The sequence below is a fragment of the Diabrotica undecimpunctata genome, chromosome 4 (assembly GCF_040954645.1).
Source record: "Diabrotica undecimpunctata isolate CICGRU chromosome 4, icDiaUnde3, whole genome shotgun sequence".
NCBI lineage: Eukaryota > Metazoa > Arthropoda > Insecta > Coleoptera > Chrysomelidae > Diabrotica > Diabrotica undecimpunctata.
In genome coordinates this window covers 93834778-93854437 of record NC_092806.1, presented here as the reverse complement: position 1 = coordinate 93854437, position 19660 = coordinate 93834778, and the positions used below count along the sequence as shown (strand labels likewise).

The 19660-nt window shown below is 32.0% G+C and overlaps 1 protein-coding gene across 1 annotated transcript in view; it reads left to right on the top strand.

Annotated features, from left to right (window-relative positions):
- Positions 1 to 16402, top strand: part of LOC140439785 (sensory neuron membrane protein 1-like) — a 126854-nt gene extending 110452 nt beyond the window's left edge. The window contains exon 8 of the mRNA XM_072529924.1: positions 14054 to 16402. Within this exon, the coding sequence (XP_072386025.1) occupies positions 14054 to 14356 (303 nt within the window). The 3' untranslated portion in view covers positions 14357 to 16402. The remainder of the gene's footprint in view (positions 1 to 14053) is intronic.
- Positions 16403 to 19660: the final 3258 nt, after the last annotated feature.

Here is a 19660-nt window from a genome sequence, read left to right as displayed (position 1 = left end):
ACCACTCAAAATAAAGGACTCAAAGGAAAAGCCGCAAAGCTAGACGACTTCTATGCAGAATTTTTGAACATTATGGACAAAGATGCAGTAAAAATGCTTACCCTGATCTTCAACAATATATACCAAAGTGGAGAAATACCCCAAAAGCGGCATATATTATCTTCCATAACAATACCTTATAAACGGAATGCGGATAAATGTGAAGTCTATCGAATGGCCTTATGAGCCATCTCCTGGAAACTTTAAAAAATATTAAAAGAGTGAGTTTAATATTAAAAGAAAGAGAAAGAATTAAAAGAAAGAATATTAAAAGAAAGAAAATTATAAATAAAAGAGTATATATTAAGTGTGAAAAACACATGACAAACACACAATTTACCTTTAGGAATGCATTGGGTAGCATTGACTCGAACTCGCACTGTTTTGGAATTTAAGGTCTGTTTCAAAAGATGTATATATACACTTGAGTGCAAAACAATCGACTCCAAAGCGATATTTGATATTACACCTTCTGTTTTAATGTAAGAAGTATGAAAATAACAAGACGTAATGTGCAAATAGTAACTTTATTATTGAACTTACAAAAACCGCTATTTCATTATTTGGAAGACGCATTATAAAAACAATATGCTATACAGAGTTTCTCAAATATTCATTATTGGAACTATCCCAAGAAAGACGTAATGAACAGAGAAATCATCAATTACGAAATGAATTTTTTTATTTTTCAATATCTGATATTACCACCCCTATTTCTAATTACACTTTCCAGTCAATTTCGCATGGACCGGATGACTTTTCTAATAAACTTTTGAGGCATTGCTTCCCATTCATCATTAAGCGCATTTCTCAATTTCATTATGCTAACTCGGTTTTCCCATCCATGGAAATGCCTGCCCAAAATATACAAGAACCGCCTCCATATGACACAATTTCTCGTATACAACATTGAGCAAATCGTTCTCCTGGCCTTCTATAGACTCAACGCCTCTTTTCGTTGCCATGTACGCAGATCCTACTTTCGTCGGAGAATAATACCTGACTTCATTGATAGTTGTCCCAATCCAGATGTTCGCGAGCAAATTCTTGTCGCCTTTACTTCTGGGCTGTAGTTAGCTTGGGACTCGTAGCTGCCCTTTTTGGTGTCAGGTTGGCTGCTTTAAGTCTACTTCTGACTGTCCAAACACTAGTAACCACACCTTGGACTTTTTTAAGCTCTTCTTTGAGATTAGCACCAGTCAAATGTCGATTTCTCAGAGATGTAGATACAAGAAATCGATCATCTCTCTCCGTTGTTGTTCGTTTACGACCTCCTCCTTGCCGGCGGACATAATCACCAGTATCTTGGTACCGGATATACACAGGACATATCAAGACGATATACTCGGGACACAGCAGATTGGCTTAAATTTAGTCGATTTGCCACGGCCCTCTGGCTCAGGTCTTCTCTCAATAATGCTACTGCTTGAGCTGCTTTGACAGATGTGGTATCCATTCGTTATGCAGTTGCGAACTTAATTGACTCATGTTTTAGTGCATCGCTATGGAAATTGATGCCTACGATGTTAACCGAACGCGTTAAGTCGGTGCGTGTCGATTTCAATGAGTCAAATTCTGACCCCCTATCTACGTGTTGCATTATTTATTTATAATACATCACCCGATTTACCAAAAACCAAAACTTTTTTCAAACTCAATAATGAGGATAATAATTGTAGAATAAATATTATTAAATTTACACCTTTTAGATTGAAACAGGAGATGTACTTTCGCAAAATAATTTTGAGTCAATTTTTTTGCACTCAAGTGTGTATAATATATATATATATATATATATATATATATATATATATATATATATATATATATATATATATATATATTTATATATATATATATAATATATATAATATATATATATATATATATATATATATATATATACAGTGATGAGTGTCTTACCACCCGGCTTTTTAACGTAAGAGATAGAAAACACAGTTACCTTGTGAAATAAAAAGAGATGAAACTCGTAGAGGTGGGAAATAATATGTAGAAACCTATAATTTACATGACCATTATCGATAGTCTCACACCTTTAGACGTTAGCTTCGAGCTAAATCACCTCTGTCATAATTATTATGTGTAACGTATGTGTGACGTATTTCCATTTTTTAATTTCACAGAAAGTAAAAACTGATTGACCACAATAAAGCAAAAATGTGAATAAAATAATTTAATTAATAGTAATTATTTAATCTAAAGTTTTAAATTATTAATCAAGAATAATTTCTACTATGATGTGAGGATTTCATACACTCTTGTCACGGAATAACGGTAAGAACTCGACATAGACGTCGCAGATGATTATAGTTCAAAACCCACATGTGGTTTTCTTTTTTTTTTTTTAATAATTTGAAATTATACAGAGATCGTTTTGCTTTGAATCGCTTAACATTTATGTCAGTCGTTACTAATATTAGAAGTGTTTAAAGTTAAACACAAATATCTTATTGAAAAAAAAAGTATCGTCGTACTTTCGAAAATAAAGTAAAAATTCTTCAAAATTAAAAGAACGTTTAAAGAATGTTTAAATAAGTAAAAATTCTACAAAATTAAAAAAAATATTGTAAATAAACGTATTTACAATATGTTCAAATGAGCCTTTATTAGCAGCAGAACAATAACCCAAACTGTCACTAAAGAAATATAAAAGTTTGATGGATCAGAGTTCAAGTCACGATGTTCTCATGCAGGCGGTCAGGGTTCAAATCCCACATGAAGGTTTTACTTTTTTAAAAATTTGAAATTATGCAGATCTTATATCGTTTTGCTTTAAATCACTAGACATTTATTTCAGTTTTTATTAGAAGTATTTATAGTAAAACATGAAAATCTTATTGAAAAAACAATGTCGTACTTTCGAAAATAAAGTAATAATTCTTCAAACATAAAAGAACGTTCTAAATAAATGTACTTCCAAAAATATTTAAATAGGTAGAAATTCTATAAAAATAAAAAAAATTATTCTAATGAAATGTATTTACAATAAATGTTCGAATAAGCCTCCTTTAGCAGCAGAACAATAACCCAATCTATTATAAAAGTTTCGTCTAACATTAGTTAATGTTTCTGGACTAATACCTCTCATTGAATCAGAGATCTTTTCTCTTAATTCTTGGACAGAATTAGGCCTATAGTCTTCAATTCCATATAGCTTGGACTTGATATATCCCCACATAAAAAAATCACAAGGTGGAAGATCAGGTGATCTCGCAGGCCAAAAAATATCTCCGTGGCCACTAATCAATCGATTAGGAAAAGTCACACTGAGATATTCACTGACGATGCGAGAATTATGTGCGGGACAACCATCGTGTTGAAACCATATGGAATCGAAAGGTATTGGTAAATTAAGAAGGGCTGGGACAATTTGATTTTGCAGAAGTTCCAAGTATTTCCGCCCAGTCAACATACCGTCTATAAAAAATGGACCAATGACATGATTCCCTATTATGCCTCCCCAAACATTTACTTTTCGAGGACGCTGGGTACGAGCGACATAAATCTGACGAGGATTTCCTCGAGACCAATACCGAGCATTCATATAATAGACTGAATTTTTGATCGTGCTGGAGCCGGCCTATTTGGAAACATATTTACAAATTGTTGTCTAATCAGGTTGTCTGACAATCCATTCACATGCCAGACAACAATTTGCACTTTTTCCTCGACCGTTAAAACCATTTTCACGAATTGTTTTTTCAATAAAAAGTTTCTGTTTACCGTGCAAAAACACTTCTCGGTATGTTATTATTTTTGATGGCTTGATGATTTGGTTAGCTGTAAAGCAGGCAGCTGTTCGCGCGCATCCATTACAATGTTGTTAATTGTTTTGAAAATCATTACCTGTACAGAGGAATTTATATTAACACTGAGAATTTAGTGATGAATTTGGCATTAAATAGTCTTAACCGGATTATTTTGCAATCACAACTGAAGACTGTAAAACTGAAATTAAATTTGAATTATTTTGTATTTCTATTTTTTAACATTGGAATAAGAATAAATTGTAAATAATGAGTTTTTCGAAAACTTTTTACCTAATATGTATCATATTTTCTATTATTTTTTTATTGAATAAAACAAAAATTTTATCCTTGGTGTGAATTGAACCTCCAATCTTCTTGTCACTAGACCACGTCTCTAACTATTACGCCAATTCTACACACAATAATTGTTTTCGGATTAAACATACCTACCTTTAGTGTAATCAAATATTTCAAGTTAAGTTATTTTTATTATAAAATAAACTTAAAGATTTATAATTTAAAATCGCTAATAATTAATGTTTTTTACTATAATATATCTTAATTTATTCAATCATTTATTCTAACATCAGAAATTATTAAAATAAAATATTTTCGAGGTTATCCGTATAATTATGATTGAAGTGAAATAGCCACGTCAAGAACTAGCTTTATCTCATACTATCTCACAACTTAATCTGTCTTCTATCCTTTCCGCTATTTTGCCGGGTGGTAAGGCACTCATCACTGTATATATATATATTATATGGGAAGATACTGCGAGAAAAGATAGAGCAAGCGACAAAAAGCAAAATCGGGGAGGATCAGGCAAGCTTCACGGCAGGAAAATTATGCATAGACCACATATACACACTGGAACAACTGTTGGAAAAGAAAAAAGCAAAAAATAGAGATATACATTTGGTATTTGTGGACCTGAGAAATGCGTATGACTCTATACCAAGGTCAGAACTATGGGAGGCAATGTTCAAATTAGAAATACAGACGGAACTCATAGAACCTACAAAAGCTCTGTATAAAGTAAATAAAGTGTCCATTCAAGTGGGAACAAGAATCATAGGAGACTTCACCACAACAAAGGGGCTCCTGCAAGGTTGTTCCATATCTCCAACTCTATTCAAAATATACTATACAGAGAAAACCTTGACTACAGGGAAAAGAAAATGCGCAAAGGCATGGGAGTACCGGTACGGAATGAATACCTATATACGTTAAGCTTTGCAGACGATCAAGTAGTGATTGCACAAGACCAAGACCTCAGCTACATGATGAAGAAACTACAAGAAGAATATACCAAGGCTGGCCTAGATATTAACCTCGCGAAAACAGAGTACCTATCTACAAGTGAAGAAGACATAGAAGATCTAAAGATAGATGACAACGTAACAATCAAAGGAAAGGATAAATTCAAATACTTGGGGTTTATAATCACGAAAAAAGCAACAACAGAGGAAGAAATTACACAAAGATTAGGACAAACAAGAACAGCAATCCGACAACTTAACTCAGTGTGGTGGGATAGACACCTAAATATGAAGACAAAAACACAGATTTATAAAACATTAGTGCGAAGTATTATGACATATGGGGCTGAAAATTGGATCACAAACAAGAAAAACAGCAGTAAGATAGTAGCAATAGGGATGGAATGCCTGCGAAGATGCTGCAGAGTAACAAGAATGGATAGGAGAAGTAATGACGAAATAAAGCAAATAACATCAATAGAAATAGACATACTAACATATATAGAACAAAAAAGACTAAAGTGGTATAGACATGTAAGAAGAACTAGCGACAGCAGATGGATAAAGACAATAACCCAATGGAGCCCCATAGAAAGGAAGAAAAGAGGATGACCCCAAAAATTCTGGAGGAATGAAGTAGACGACGCCATGGTATATATATATATATATATATATATATATATATATATATATATATATATATAAGAAAAAGTAGTCCAAAGTTTTTTGACTAGTTTGGAAAAAATATATGTAAATACTTTTTTCTTTTTGGGTGTGGTAGTCAATAAAAAATAGAGCTTTGCTAAGGCGTACTATTTATTCTGAATCCAAGCTTTCGGTGGTTTTTTGCCACCTTTATCAAGGTCTACAAAGAAAATTACTATGTTGTAACAAACTGAATGGTGCCAAAAAGGCTGTAAAAAACTATAAAAAACTTACCCGAATGTAAGATTCGTGGCATAAACAACAACGTTAAATAACATGATAAAACTGAGGTTGCAACTAAACTTAAAAATGATACTGTTAAAAAACACTTTAAAAATTACTAAAAACGTTAAAAGTTAAAAACAAAATGAAGGACGACATGTTAAAACAGTCGTCGTTGTAGGCTTGATTTCAGTCACATTTCACGAGCAGAAAGAGAAAGTGAGTGGATAATTATTGTTTAAATAGTTTGGAGAAAATACAAAAAACAACTTTGAAAATAACGTCTAACAGAATACTGTTAGTGAATTTTTAGTACTGCCAACTGTATTACCAACTGTTGTTGTTTCCTTTGATTGTTACGTTGTCATCAATACAGCAGTTGGTAATACAGTTGGCAGTACTAAAAATTCACTAACAGTATTCTGTTAGACGTTATTTTCAAAGTTGTTTTTTGTATTTTCTCCAAACTATTTAAACAATAATTATCCACTCACTTTCTCTTTCTGCTCGTGAAATGTGACTGAAATCAAGCCTACAACGACGACTGTTTTAACATGTCGTCCTTCATTTTGTTTTTAACTTTTAACGTTTTTAGTCATTTTTAAAGTGTTTTTTAACAGTAACATTTTTAAGTTTAGTTGCAACCTCAGTTTTATCATGTTATTTAACGTTGTTGTTTATGCCACGAATCTTACATTCGGGTAAGTTTTTTATAGTTTTTTACAGCCTTTTTGGCACCATTCAGTTTGTTACAACATAGTAATTTTCTTTGTAGACCTTGATAAAGGTGGCAAAAAACCACCGAAAGCTTGGATTCAGAATAAATAGTACGCCTTAGCAAAGCTCTATTTTTTATTGACTACCACACCCAAAAAGAAAAAATTATTTACATATATATATATATATATATATATATATATATATATATATATATATATATATATATATATATATATATATATATATATATATATATATATATATATATATATATTTGGGCTTGATTTTAACATCAAAAAGCTAAGTTATAAGAAAAATAGAATAACTATGGGAAAATTATTAGTTAACCAACAACCTATATCACAAATCACCAACTTCTACTGTTTGGTTCAAATTTAAATGAACAGTAGAAACAATTGACGGAATTTAAGATGGGGATCGAAAAGATGCGCGAAAGATTTCTGCGGATGAGCGGTCGAACCATCTCTTCAGGTCTTTCAGCCACGAGTTCTGGCGTGATCCTACTGATCTTTTGCCCTGTACTTTTCCTTCCAGTATAACTTGAAGTAATTCATATCTTTCGCCTCTCAACACATGACCCAAGTATTGCATTTTCCTCTCTTTGATAATTCTTAGTAATTCTTTTTGTTTACACATGCGACGAAGTACCTCAACATTAGTAATTCTTTGTACCCATGGAATTCTCAACATTCGTCTGTATATATACATCTCAAAGGCATATATTCTTTTTTCTATTTCAGAGTCCATTGTCCAACTTTCACAGCTATACAGTAAGACAGAAAAAACGTAACATCTGATCATTCGGATTCTAAGCTGTAGACTAAGGTCTAATCTTCTAAAAAATGTTTTCATGCTCATGAATGTTTTCCTTGCTTGTTCGATTCTTGATAGGATTTCTTGTTTTGGATTACACTGACTATTGATATTTGCTCCCAAATATTTTATGGAATTTACCGGTTCTATTATTTGACCCTTGGCATACACCTGTACCTTTATTGGTGTCTTTGAAAATACTAAAGTTTTAATTTTGGAAACGTTTAGATGTAAAACAAACATTTCTCTGTAGTGAACTACCGCATTTATTATATTTTGTAGTTCTTGCTTGTTATTAAGACGGTATCATCAGCATATCTGATGTTGTCTATGCTGATTAATTGAGTGTCACTCATCTGGAACTTGCACTTCTTGTAAATTCGTGTATGGATAATTCTGAGAAAAGTTTTAAGGACATGAGACATCAAGCTTAATATTCGATAATCATCGCATTGTGAGAAATTCGATTTTTTTGGTAATGCTACGAATGTTGATTTTAGCCAGTCTGTTGGTATTTTACATGTGTACATATATCTTATTGAATAGTGCAATAGTTTTAGTATTTCGACATTGATATTATCTGGACCGGTGGCTTTTCCATCATTCTGAAATTTTACTGCGTGAATCACTTCTTCTTTGGTTATTTCTGGGCCTTTTTCATTTATTCGATTATCTGTGGATGGTGGAGAACAAGGTTCTACCTGTCATTTCTTTTACTTTTTTATGAATATTAAGGGTGTCGTATTTTTCCTGAAGTTGTTCGATTTCTAGACATTTTGTTGACATCCAGTTTTCTTTCGCCTCCCTGGAATGGAAATACTGTGTAGAAATAAAAATAATTATGTTGCAGTAGTTAATAAGAAATTTTAAGATATTTAGGATGAAGAGTATTCTCAAGAATAGCACGATCTACCTTACTTGTAAGATTTTTTATGAATACTATTAATTTATTTTCTGAAGTACGGGCCATTACTTTGTTTACATATTTGTATACTCACCTGTGGAACGTTATTCCTAAAGATTTTTTATTAACATTGCTTCTGCTGCTGCAACTACGTTGAGAACAAGAAACCATTATTATGCACATTATATCACAATATAATATTACAGTTTTTATAAAAGTATTATAAAACTAAAAATATTCGAAAAACAACAAACGTAAACAATCATACACGATCTGTCAAAACGATCATAATAATATGGCCGAAGTGAGGTCGTTTTTAGTTACGTGATGCCCTCTTCATAGATTCTAACTCGATGCCGAGACCACTATGAGAATTTTTAAAGTAGAAGTCAATAAAGTCAAAATAGCCATGTTAGTGTCCAACATCCGTAACGGCTAGGTACCATAAGAAGAAGAAGAAGGAGCATAGGGAATTCATGAATACTCCGTCCAAATTTTTTGTTGTGTTTCTAGCCCCCCTCGCCACAAATATTTTCCGTTTTATTTAGGTGAGAGCTTTTATGCCCTTAACACCTTGACTGCGTCACGTATCCCCAGGGGCATGTGCGTAATTTTTCAACTGTGCTGTAGTAAAATCGGTCAAACCTTCGCATCTTGCGGTAGCGATAAAAATGGTATGTGTACATCGATTTGTTTGTAACAAATAGCTATCTATAGCAAATTTTTAATTCTCGCTACTGATGTCGGTAATATGAGACATGCCCCCAGAGACACGTGCCGCACGGGAACAGAATTTTATTGTTACTGTGCGTCACAGACCCCGGGAGGCATATGTCATTGCTATTCGTTTCAACTCGTTGGTGCTTGTCGCTGTATATATTCAGTTTTAGTTGATTGTAGTTCATTGAAGTGTGAGCAGTACTTGTTAAAATGTCGAAAAGGACAAGATATATGGTTGATATAGTGAAACAAAAGGTGATAGAAGTTGCAAATGAGCAAACAATCAGTGACCATAAAAACTTTGGAGAGTTTTGAAAAATTCTAAAACAAATACTATTTTAAATGAATTATATAATACAGGGTTGATTGAAAGTCATGAAAATTTTAATAATGAAAACGAAGGGAGTACCGGTACGGAACGAATACCTATATACGTTAAGTTTTGCAGACGATCAAGTACTGATTGCACAAGACCAAGACGACCTCAGCTACATGATGAAGAAACTACAAGAAGAATATACCAAGGCTGGCCTAGATATTAACCTCGCGAAAACAGAGTACCTATCTACAAGTGAAGAAGACATAGAAGATCTACAGATTGATGACAACGTAACAATCAAAGGAAAGGACAAATTCAAATACCTGGGGTTTATAATCACGAAAAAGGCAACAACAGAGGAAGAAATTACACAAAGATTAGGACAAACAAGAACAGCAATCCGACAACTTAACTCAGTATGGTGGGATAGACACCTAAATATGAAGACAAAAACGCAGATTTATAAAACATTAGTGCGAAGTATTATGACATATGGGGCCGAAAATTGGATCATAAACAAGAAAAACAGCAGTAAGATAATAGCAACAGAGATGGAATGCCTGCGAAGATGCTGCAGAGTAACAAGAATGGATAGGAGAAGTAATGACGAAATAAAGCAAAGAACATCAATAGAAACAGACATACTAACATATATAGAACAAAAAAGACTAAAGTGGTATGGACATGTAAGAAGAGCTAGCGACAGCAGATGGATAAAAAGAATAACCGAATGAAGCCCCATAGGAAGGAGGAAAAGAGGACGACCCCGAAAATCCTGGAGGAACGAAGTAGATGACGCCATGAGTAAGAGAGGACTAAACGATGGAGAATGGAACAACAGAGAGAGATGGAAACGGTTGAGCGAGGGAAGGCAGTGAATACTGTAGAATCCCTAAATATATATATATAAAACGAACAACAGTTTATACGGACAGAAATAGAACACGAAATGGATAACGAACAGGCTGATGAACTCGATATGGAGAATGAGCAGACAGCAACTCAATCTTCACCTGAAGAAAAACCACTTAAAAAAAAGAGTGCACACTTTTACCAAACCTGAAGGACCTGGAAGAAAACGACGAAAGCCATGTAGAGGCTGTCGTCAACTATTAAACATCTTTAATTTTATCCATTTTATCCTGTCTGTGCTACACCGGATGTTTTGCGGCATGGCCGTGTTTGAGAGGAAAGTAGATTAATACTTCTATAATAGTTTTCTGTATGTAATATATGGAAAAGTTATACTTCTGTGTACTAGAGGGCATGAAGTATTTACATGTACACACATGCCTTAGGGGGCATGTGACGCACAGACAGAATAGACCATAACGTATCTCCGGGGGCATGTGACGCAAGAACAAGTATATTAAGTATTTAACCGCCGCAGTCAAGGTGTTAAGTTCCGTTCACTGACAAAACGGGCCTGGTCGTCGATTAATACAGCGTGTCGTAGGAAATGACGGCCACTGTCGTCTTACTTAAGACTCAAGACTATGTATATTATAGTCTACTGTCTCTGTAAGAACAATTTTTTTTGTGGGTGGCCTACAGTGCATTATTATTGACAGTATGGCGTAACTATGTATGGAAATTATTATTCAGTGAGTCAAATACTTTCAAACTTTAAACTTTAAACTTCAAAGATGCACTTTACAGCAGTGGTACGTTACAGTTTGCATGATTTACTGAATATTAAGTGTGTTATCATATTGTAACCGTTTTAAAATTTTAGTCTGAAAGAATAAGTTACTGATATTTATAAAATAATAATATTGGGTTTTTCAATATTTGACTAATGGCTTCTAAAAGATATAGATATGGGAACTAAGAGAAAACTTTTACGGTTGTGGGGAAAAGTTAATACAATTGATGAAATCTTGTCTTTTAGCTCAGTTCCTTCAAATGAATGACGGATACATCCCAAGTGAGATTTATGAGAGTTAGATCAGTGGCACAGCCGTATCAACGGAAAATGAAGATTTAGTGGTAGAGTAAAACAATGACAATAATGAACAATTAGAGAACACTACAAACTTAGAGCTTAACTCAACTGGAGTTAAAATTAATATTCCAATAGATGCTTAACCATAGGATATTTTACAGAAGTTGCAGGGTGAGGAAGTGTTAAAATTACTGTAGAGGAGTTTGTAAGATGAAATAGTTACGGCTCGTAAACATTCGTGAATGGACTGATTTATCAGCAAATCAATTGTTACATGGCGCATAAGATCCAAAAAAATATCGCAAATTTTCATGAAGGCTACCAACGTCTTAATCTAGATACAATACCCAAAAAAGAGGATGAAAAAAAAATAGAAACCTTTTTAAATATTTTAGTTGTGAAATAAACTGGTAATTCAAACTTTTGACTGTGTGGCTCTCCTAGTAGGAGCACATAATGATCTTCAGGTTATAGTTCTAAGGCATTGCTAACTAAAATATATTATTTACTGTTATATCCATAAAATTAGTTTACGTTAAGGTGCTAGTTTCATCAAACAAGTCATAATAGTGATAAGTAAAATTTAACAGCATTGATTTAGACAATTAATTTTTTTAAGATATACCTAAAACTAATAATTTTCCCGGTGTTATCTTAGTTTTGCTTATAACCATATATTTCATTTTTTATGTAACAAGCCTAAACTAGCTACTTACTCCTACTACCCTGGGCACAAGCATCTGCAAATCCTCCAAATTGTCTGCAACAATAACAGTCTCATCAGCGTGTCTTATGTTCTTTAGTCATTTTCTATTTATAAATATTTTCTCGTCTATATCAGTTAGAGCTAGGTTAATAATGTACTCTGAATATATTTTGAAGAATATTGGGTTGACTACTGTTGTAATATTTTTTCACTTTGGCATTTTTCGTATTATGGAGGAAGTAATCCTTTTTTCTGCGTATTTGTCCATAATTTTCAAAAATTATGTATAGAAGTCCTTTATCCCGTACGGTTTTCCCTCCTTAATACTGTTTATAGCAGGTTCTACTTCCGCTTCGAAAATAGGTGGTCCAGTATCATCATTTTTATTTCGAGTGGTAGTGACATTTCTACTTTCTTCAAATATTGTTGTCACATAGTTCATCCATGTTGTTTTTATTTCTTCAATATCAATTATTGGATTTTCTTGAGCGTATGTTAAGTGTCCCAGTCTTTTTGATTTACAGGGTCCTGTTGCTTCTTTAATATTTTTGTGGAGATTAAACAAATCGTGTTTACGTTCTTACATCTCGATTTTTTTCCGCACTGGTCTTCCAATATTCTGTTTTCAGCTTCTCTGACAGCTTTTCTTATCTCTCTGTTTAGACGCTAATGCTAATACTGTATGCTTTCCCCTTGGATTCTTTTCCTCAGACCCTCAGCTGTAACATACTGTCGGTCATCAATGATTTTTTCTTTTCTAAGGCCATAGGTATTGGTTTAATATTTATCTTCTAATGTTTTCTAAGTGGTTTATTTCTGTTTCAACATTTTAACTACTGCTGACTTAGATGTTCAAATATTCCCATATTTCTTGTTTGGTGTCATTATCCCTTAGTTGTTAAAGAACATATCTTATAGGATTATAACGTCTGTTGATTTTTTTAAATTTTAGATAAAACTTATTTACCGTTTGACTTAATATCTGCACCAGGGTAGATTTTTACTGATGTTTTTACCGATAAGTTTTTTAATCTTTTGTTTATTAAATTTTAGTCAATCTGATTCTGATTTCTTATGGGAATTTTCTGGCATGTCCTCGGGAAATCGCCATATGTACAGCGTTCTGTGTGGTAATTTGAAGAATGCTACTGCTAAAAGTTACCCATAAGTAGTGTTACGTTTTTAAATTACTTAGAATTTCTTTAATCGTAATGAAAAGCCTCTATTACTTCGTCTGATTTATGTGCTGTAGATGCATATATTTGGATCATGTTGATTTTTGCGGAGAATAAATCCAATTGGATCAGCATAATTCTCTCAAATATTTGAACAAAATATAAAACAATCTTTTTTATTCGTTTATTTAAAATTATTCCGTCGTCATGATTATGTTGATCTTCTGTATTTCAAGAGTAATATATTTGGTGCTCGTGTATTTGACATTTTAACGACCTGGAAAGCCCCATAGTTTTGTTTCTTTGTTCCTCCCCTGTCGAACCTTGCACTCCAATATACATACAATATCAATAGTCTTAACTGTCAAACCTGTATCCATCAAAGATGTACAAGAGATATCTATATGGATCTTTCATCTAGTGATTTATTTTTGCCTTCTAAATCCTTACGCCGTAGGAGCCAGTTTCCCAACTCTAGGACAAAAGAGTGCTCTACCACTTACTAACTCATCCGCTTCTAGCCGTTGGTCAGTAAGTAAGGGATTGCTTATACGGGCAATCACTCTGCGAATGACTCGTCACGCTCGTAAATGGATTGGCGAGTTGAGGGAAAACTTCCCTCAAACGAGTGAGTGAAGAAACGCGAAGGTTACGTAATTAAAAACTCAAGTATACGTATTCTAAAATATTTATTTACAGTTAACTATATAAATAATAATTAAAATTTTTCAGGCTTTAGACTTAGAGGGTCCACTGTTTACAAAAATCTCGAATATTTTTATACTACTAAAAATGGCTCACATAATGAAGTGGCTATTTCTGGTTGCTTCAATCGGAGTGTTCGGATATGGAACCTATACGCATTTCAAATCAAGCAAGAAAGTTAAGATTACTCCAGTTCACCAGCGTACAACTAATGATGATAATCCTGTAAAAAGAAATACCAACGAATTGATGAATCAGCTTAGGAACGAGGGAAAAAACGGATATACAAATAATATTATGACCGGTCATGAATTTGATAGATACGGATAAAAAATTAAACAAAATATACTAATTTTGTGTTGCATTATTTTCATCAATTATTTTGTTTTGTTGAAAGAGTTGTAACACAAAGAAAGTGAGAACTGTTTTTTGTATGAAAAATTAATTGTTCAAATATGGTTATATTGATTTACTTATAAAAAATAACCATAATTGTAACGATATTTTTAGTACCACTTAATATCTAATGTAAACAGGTGATATATTCTTTTCTGAATTGTCATCTGTCTATATAATATTTCAGTCCTTGATTTAAAAAATATCTGTCTTAAATAGTTTCGTACAGAATCATTAAGTCTGAAAAGATTCAGAAAAAATATGCACATTTAGAATAATTTCACTTAATGTACTTACTAGGGTAACGGGTACAGTTGTTGGCCACTCAGTGATTGGCCACTTTTACAAAAATACGAAATATTAAGATTTTCAGAAAATATAAGGAAATACATATATTTGTATTGTACTCTGGCAACATTGATATTTATTTTGTCTAAGGGTTAACTGTCTCAGTTACGATTATCTTGTTGGTAAGGCGTGTATTGTTCGAAGCTTAACAGGTGCATCCACTTTTAAGAGTTTTTTTTAAGAATTTGTTAAGAAAGTCTATTAACGAGGTAAGGTATCTTCGCTAATAGAATTGTGTATCTTGATATATTAAAGTTTTATTGTGATTTAATGGGGTATATCTTACATTATCTGTGGTTTGAAGAATAAGGCTATAAATTTTGGTGGTAATTTTTAGTAGCCAACAACTTTATCTTGAATATGTCCGCGTTATAATGATTGGCCTGTCGGTCAATAATTATTGTTGTGCATATTGTTTTTGCTTAATTTATATGTGTCTGGGCTCGTTTATATATATAATAGATTTTCACTAATCCGGCACGATTAAAAACTAGAGGGTGCCAGATTATTGGAATTTTAGGATTAACGGATTGGGTGGAAAAATTTATAATAAATAAAATAAGACATTTCATACAGGAAATTGTACAACGTATGTTTGTAACTGTAACAAACCTCACATTTAACTAATTAAATATTAACTGTAGTTTAAATCAATTGTTTCTAATACTCTTTCTGATAAATTTTGAAACCAATTGGCAATAGGTAGATTATCTTCAGTATCACATTTTTCTGTTTCTTGTGCATTAAATGTAGGTCATAGCTTTCTCCATGATTGGATTAAGTCAGGTCGGAGAGAATAGAAAGAATAGAGAAGTCGGATAATTTGGTGGCAGAAAGATGGTTTAGATATTCCCATCACTTTATCTAAGTTCTTGTTCATTTGGGTGACCTGAAGCATTGTTAAGTATGAATAAAGCTTTTATGGGCATGTTGGATTTTTTCATAAACTTATGAGACAAAATCTTTATAAAACCGTTTGGTAAATAACTCTCTCGTGACCCAACTTTTAAATTGGTTCTTGTAGCAGACTAGCAAATAAATGCTTTTGAAAAATATGAAATGTTTAGCTGTACCGATCACTAACAAATCCTATTTGTGTATTCCAGTAACATTTGACCACGGCATATATGTGATTCTATCTTTACTCAATTTACGATCTGATGCGCTTGCATAAGAATGTATTTATTTATAACTCTCTTGCATGAACCACATGTATAGATCGTTTAACATCTTTGGACATTCATTAACTCCTAATGCTTTATGCTTTTCTACTCCAGATTCCATCGTCTTCACGTGGTGCACTATGTTTTGTTATTTTTTCTTAAGATCATGTTTTGTAGCATGTCCAAGTGATTTCTTTTTGCCAATTTGCATATGTTTTCTCCACGTTCTGATTTCTTTATAATGTCGAATTTATCTTTCAAAGCTAGGGTCTTGTGTTTCCCTTCACTTAACATTTTTAACTACAATATTCTTACTTAAAACAGCGGCTGAATATGTACGTAGTACAGCTGATAAATTTTGAGATTTGACTCTTTGACGCGACGAAGCGCATAACGCATGTGATGTAGGAAAGAGCGGAGGAGACGCGGGCAAAGATTGGTGGATTATTGGACGTGCTGGTTTATTGAAGTGACGGATTAGTATATATATATATATATATATATATATATATATATATATATATATATATATATATATATATATATAAAGTAGTTAGGTATTATTGACTGACACGTTATGTAAAATAAAGTTTTATTTTGGGGTTGCAGTCATTAATAGGGCAGGAAAGTGAAACTCTTTGTTCTTTTTCTAGCTTTCGCAAAATTTATTTGCTTCTTCAGGATATGCTAAAATATGGTATCAGTAAATACAATGAAATTAAAATTAAATAGCATTGTATAAAACTAGTATAAAAACTTACAACATGAGGTTAATCCATTAAATTTTCAAATTTACAAAACATTAAAACTTAACTTATTAAAATTATCTAGTTATGTAAGTACAATATTTTAACTTTATTTAATTTTTAATTTTATACAAATTCATTATGACATTGATTATGTTGATGTTTGATTTATGTCAGAAATACACACGTTTCTGTTTATTATATTTTTTGTTGTTGATAACCAGCTCTTGATTGTTATTATGGTTACGTACAAAGTGGCGCCAAATATGAATATTTAAATTTTTTGAAATTATAGTATTTATAGTCAGAAAGTCTAATATTAGAAAATTATAGTACATATTAATTTTCGTAAGACAGAATGTAATTATAGATATTGCTTAGTTTATCAATATCAGTTTTTTTATTAACGCATTGATATTTATTTATGCATACCATTTCTAAGAATTCTCTTTTATTTAATTGGTTTTCAAGTCTTAATATATTAGTTTCATTGAAATTAAATGAATGATTTTTATTAATTGCATGATCTATTAATGCACACGTATTTTTATTATTTCTAAGGTCACTTTTATGTGATGTTAGTCTGCCTATTAGATTTCTAGATGTGTGTCCGATGTATGACTTATCACAATTTTCGCATGGTATTATATAAACGGGGCCTGCGTAGCGCAAGCGGTAGGATGCTTGACTCGCAAGCCGGTGGTCCGGGGTTCGAATCCCACCGCCGGCAAGAACATCTAGACATTTTAAAAATGTCTATAGGCCCCAGGTCGACTCAGCCTGAATAAAAATGACTACCTTGGGTAAAACCAGGGGTAATAATAGACGGTTGAAGCGTAGCACTGGCCATGTTACCTTCCTTGTATACCGTAGGCCCTAGATATAGCAGACTACCCTGCTATACTCCCAAAGCCGCGACAGCGGTATAAAACGGGAGACTATTATTATATTATATAAACTACATTTGAGCTTTCCATAATGCTAATAGGTTATTTAGTTTTTGTATACAATGATGCTAATGTTTTAATATTTTTAGTTGCAATTTTAATATCAGAATAGTTAGCAAAGACTTTATTTAGTTTGGGTGTTAATGTTGGTATGTAAGGTAGTGATGTGAAAGTAAATTGAGATTGCACGATTTGTTGATTTGGTTCTCTTGTTTGATTCATGTCAATCATTCTATTATTAGGATTGTTAAATAAAAATTTGTTAATTATTTTAATTGGGTATGAATTCTCTAATAAAATGTCTTTAAGTTCTAATAACCCTTTGTTGATGTTATTGATGTGTGATAATTTGACTATTCTGTTTTTTAAAGCCAATATCAAATTTATTTTCATATGAGGTGAATGTTGTGAAAGATAATTAATAAATCTGTTACTAAATATAGGTTTTCTGTACCATTCAGTGCTTAATACATTTTGTGCATTACGTTTGATTTTTATGTCAAGATATGGGATGCTATTTTCTATCTCTTTTTCACATGTAAATTGTAAATGTTCACTATAAGTATTAAAAGTTTGTAAAGTTTCATTTATTTTGTCTGCAGGTAAAGCAAGTATTAAGTCATCCACAAATCGTTTGATAAATGGGATATGAAAAGGCAATTTATTTAAAGAATCTCTTATTAAATCGTCTAGTACATAATTACATAATATACACGATATACTTGAGCCCATGGGTGTGCCAAAAATTTGTTTATAGAATGCATTATCAAAAATCAATACATTAGAATCAAAAATGAATTCTAAAGTGCTTAAGAACGTTTTTTTTTGTTAATTTTGCAATTTATTTTGATTTCATCCCAATGTCTGTTTATACTATCATTAATAATATGTAGTGGTAAATTAGTAAATAAAGATATAACGTCAGAGCGTACTATTATATAATTATTTGGTAGTTGATAGTTATTGATAAAATTACTTAGTTCAAAGGAATCTTGTATAGAGAAACTATTATCTAAGTTATATGACCTTGTAAGAATGTCATTCAAAAATTTTGCTAATTTACTGTTTGGTGAATTAATTGAAGATGCAGTTGGTCTCATTGTTAAGTTAGGTTTATGTACCTACTTTTGGTTGGGCATAAAAGCGTGGTATGACAGAATTATATATAGTGAGAGTTGAGGCTTCTTCTTTAGTGATCATTTTTTTATTTTTCAATTCGGTAACTATTTTGTTAGCTTTCTGTTGCAAGATTTGTTGATTTGGTTCTCTTGTTTGATTCATGTCAATCATTCTATTATTAGGATTGTTAAATAAAAATTTGTTAATTATTTTAATTGGGTATGAATTCTCTAATAAAATGTCTTTAAGTTCTAATAACCCTTTGTTGATGTTATTGATGTGTGATAATTTGACTATTCTGTTTTTTAAAGCCAATATCAAATTTATTTTCATATGAGGTGAATGTTGTGAAAGATAATTAATAAATCTGTTACTAAATATAGGTTTTCTGTACCATTCAGTGCTTAATACATTTTGTGCATTACGTTTGATTTTTATGTCAAGATATGGGATGCTATTTTCTATCTCTTTTTCACATGTAAATTGTAAATGTTCACTATAAGTATTAAAAGTTTGTAAAGTTTCATTTATTTTGTCTGCAGGTAAAGCAAGTATTAAGTCATCCACAAATCGTTTGATAAATGGGATATGAAAAGGCAATTTATTTAAAGAATCTCTTATTAAATCGTCTAGTACATAATTACATAATATACACGATATACTTGAGCCCATGGGTGTGCCAAAAATTTGTTTATAGAATGCATTATCAAAAATCAATACATTAGAATTAAAAATGAATTCTAAAGTGCTTAAGAACGTTTTTTTGTTAATTTTGCAATTTATTTTGATTTCATCCCAATGTCTGTTTATACTATCATTAATAATATGTAGTGGTAAATTAGTAAATAAAGATATAACGTCAAAGCGTACTATTATATAATTATTTGGTAGTTGATAGTTATTGATAAAATTACT